This window comes from Nerophis ophidion, linkage group LG13 (genome assembly GCF_033978795.1).
Source record: "Nerophis ophidion isolate RoL-2023_Sa linkage group LG13, RoL_Noph_v1.0, whole genome shotgun sequence".
In the NCBI taxonomy this organism is placed as follows: domain Eukaryota; kingdom Metazoa; phylum Chordata; class Actinopteri; order Syngnathiformes; family Syngnathidae; genus Nerophis; species Nerophis ophidion.
In genome coordinates this window covers 8318725-8321224 of record NC_084623.1, presented here as the reverse complement: position 1 = coordinate 8321224, position 2500 = coordinate 8318725, and the positions used below count along the sequence as shown (strand labels likewise).

Here is a 2500-nt window from a genome sequence, read left to right as displayed (position 1 = left end):
GTCAAGCCTGACGCTTTGGGAGGGGGGGGGGGGGGGGTCCTGTCACGTGTCCCAGTCCACTTGCACAGGGGCTCAGTCTCGCTTTTCATTGAAAAACTCATAATAAGCAGCACTGTCTAGTTAAGGCTCGCATGAAATCTGTGGTGGGTGGAAGAGGAAGTGGGCGGGAAGAAGATGAACGCTCCGTGGAAGCGAGGGAGCGCCATATGTCACCAGAGTTGTGGAAAAAGAAAACGAGGCGTGTTGCTAACGACGTAATCAGGACGGTTACTGGAAATGTTGGCTATTACAAAGAGAAGGAGGGAAGGAGGGAGGGAGGGAGGGAGGGAGGGAGTCCCTTGCCTGAGCAAGCTTGATTTAAGGCAAAGGTTACCATGACGACTAGAGTCTATATGCGTGAGGCTACATGGAGACAGCTGGTGACCTTTTAGTCTGGAATCTGACAGCACTCCACCTGTCGCCTCCTGCCATTTGAGTCTGGGGGCGGAGCTCCGACTAAAAATCATGCAAATGAAATGTGGCGGACAGTCTGCACGTGCACAGCCGGGGGTCAGGTGATGTTTCCGGGGTGTGTGTGAGTGTGAACGTTGAGCCGGAGCGGCGACCGACAGGAAGTGTGCTAGTAAAAGGTGGCGCCCAGGTGGGTTTAAGACCAGGGTTGATGCCACTTGGCGGTGGAAAGTGTGTGAGCAGCTGGCTTACTTGGCAGTCCTTGGCTGCTCCAAGACTCAGGCGGGACTGGACTGGAGTTGGTGGGAGGAAGGAGTTGAGGGCAAGAAGAAACATCTGTACATGGAGGCGGGGCTTGGTAAAAAAAACAAACAAGAAAAACACTAGTCTTGTTTCTTGGTCTCCTGGTCGCCGTAACTGGAGCCCGTCTTCTTCACCTCCGTGACGCCGATGAGGCGGCGGATGGCGACGGACGCTGCACAGAGGAGAAGGGAAAAGTGAGCGGGTGCGCAGGGGGGTGGGAGGGGTGGGGGGGGGGGCGTTCAATGGCACGGACGCACCTATGAGGAGGAAGATGATGAAGCCGATGATGAGGAGGGGAGAGCCGCTGACCGCCACGCCGCAGGCAAAGTTGATCAGCGGCGAGAGCAGCAGCGTGGCCCAGAACAGGAAGTTGAGCAGCGTCCAGGGTCGGCGAGGGGGGATGATGGTGGGCCCGGGGAACTTGCCTTCCTTGCTGTACGCTTCCTGTAAGGCGTCCTGAACACCACGGGAAGAAATGCTCTCATTTTTTTTGATCATAGGCGCATATTTTTGACATATGTGACTGCGTGGGTTCCCTCCGGGTACTCTGGCTTCCTCGTACCTCCAAAGACATGCACCTGGGGATAGGCCCCTCCCACCTCCAAAGACATGCACCTGAGGATAGGCCCCTCCCACCTCCAAAGACATGCACCTGGAGATAGGCCCCTCCCACCTCCAAAGACATGCACCTGGAGATAGGCCCCTCCCACCTCCAAAGACATGCACCTGGGGATAGGCCCCTCCCACCTCCAAAGACATGCACCTGGGGATAGGCCCCTCCCACCTCCAAAGACATGCACCTGGAGATAGGCCCCTCCCACATCCAAAGACATGCACCTGGGGATAGGCCCCTCCCACCTCCAAAGACATGCACCTGGGGATAGGCCCCTCCCACCTCCAAAGACATGCACCTGGAGTTAGGCCCCTCCCACCTCCAAAGACATGCACCTGGGGATAGGCCCCTCCCACCTCCAAAGACATGCACCTGGGGATAGGTTGATTGGCAACACTAAATTGGCCCTAGTGTGTGAATGTGAGTGTGAATGTTGTCTGTCTATCTGTGTTGGCCCTGCGATGAGGTGGCCACTTGTCCAGGGTGTACACTGCCTTCCACCCGAATGCAGCTGAGACCCCGAACGGGACAAGCTGTAGAAAATGGATGTACGGGAAACATCAATAATGTTTGGATGGTTTACGTATAACAGTGGTGTCCAAAGTGTGGCCCGCAGCTAATTGTTTACCGGCCCGCTACACATTCTGGAAATGGAAGGGGCGGCATAGCTCGGTTGGTAGAGCGGCCGTGCCAGCAACTTGAGGGTTGCAGGTTCGATTCCCGCTTCCGCCATCCTAGTCACTGCTGTTGTGTCCTTGGGCAAGACACTGCTCCCAGTGCCACCCACACTGGTTTAAATGTAACTTAGATATTGGGTTTCACTATGTAAAAGCGCTTTGAGTCACTAGAGAAAAGCGCTATATAAATATAATTCACTTCACTTCACAAATGCTAATGAAAAATTAAAAAAAAATTAAAAAAACATTACAAAAAGTGAAATGCGGTGAAATCTAACGAGAAAAAGTTGCAATGTTGACACAAAGCTGCCATGCAGGGAAGTTTTTTTCTTTCTTTTGTCTATTTTTCTTTTTTTGCCGTTGCTCCAAAAAAATAACAACAATGTTATCATGAATTATTCACCTATTCAAAGCTCCAATTATTTCAAATGATTCACTTTAAAATGTTTTCTGTGGA

At 52.6% G+C, this 2500-nt stretch overlaps 1 protein-coding gene across 6 annotated transcripts in view; it reads right to left on the bottom strand.

Annotated features, from left to right (window-relative positions):
• Positions 1-2500, bottom strand: part of LOC133564189 (1-acyl-sn-glycerol-3-phosphate acyltransferase gamma-like) — a 42384-nt gene that overhangs the window by 303 nt on the left and 39581 nt on the right. For all 6 annotated transcript variants that reach the window (XM_061918335.1, XM_061918334.1, XM_061918333.1 and 3 more), the window contains 2 exons: positions 1011-1209; positions 1-925 (listed from right to left, as the gene is read on the bottom strand). The exon at positions 1-925 is cut by the window's left edge and continues 303 nt beyond it. In XM_061918335.1, coding sequence (XP_061774319.1) covers positions 834-925; positions 1011-1209 — 291 coding nt within the window. In that variant the 3' untranslated portion in view covers positions 1-833. The remainder of the gene's footprint in view (positions 926-1010; positions 1210-2500) is intronic.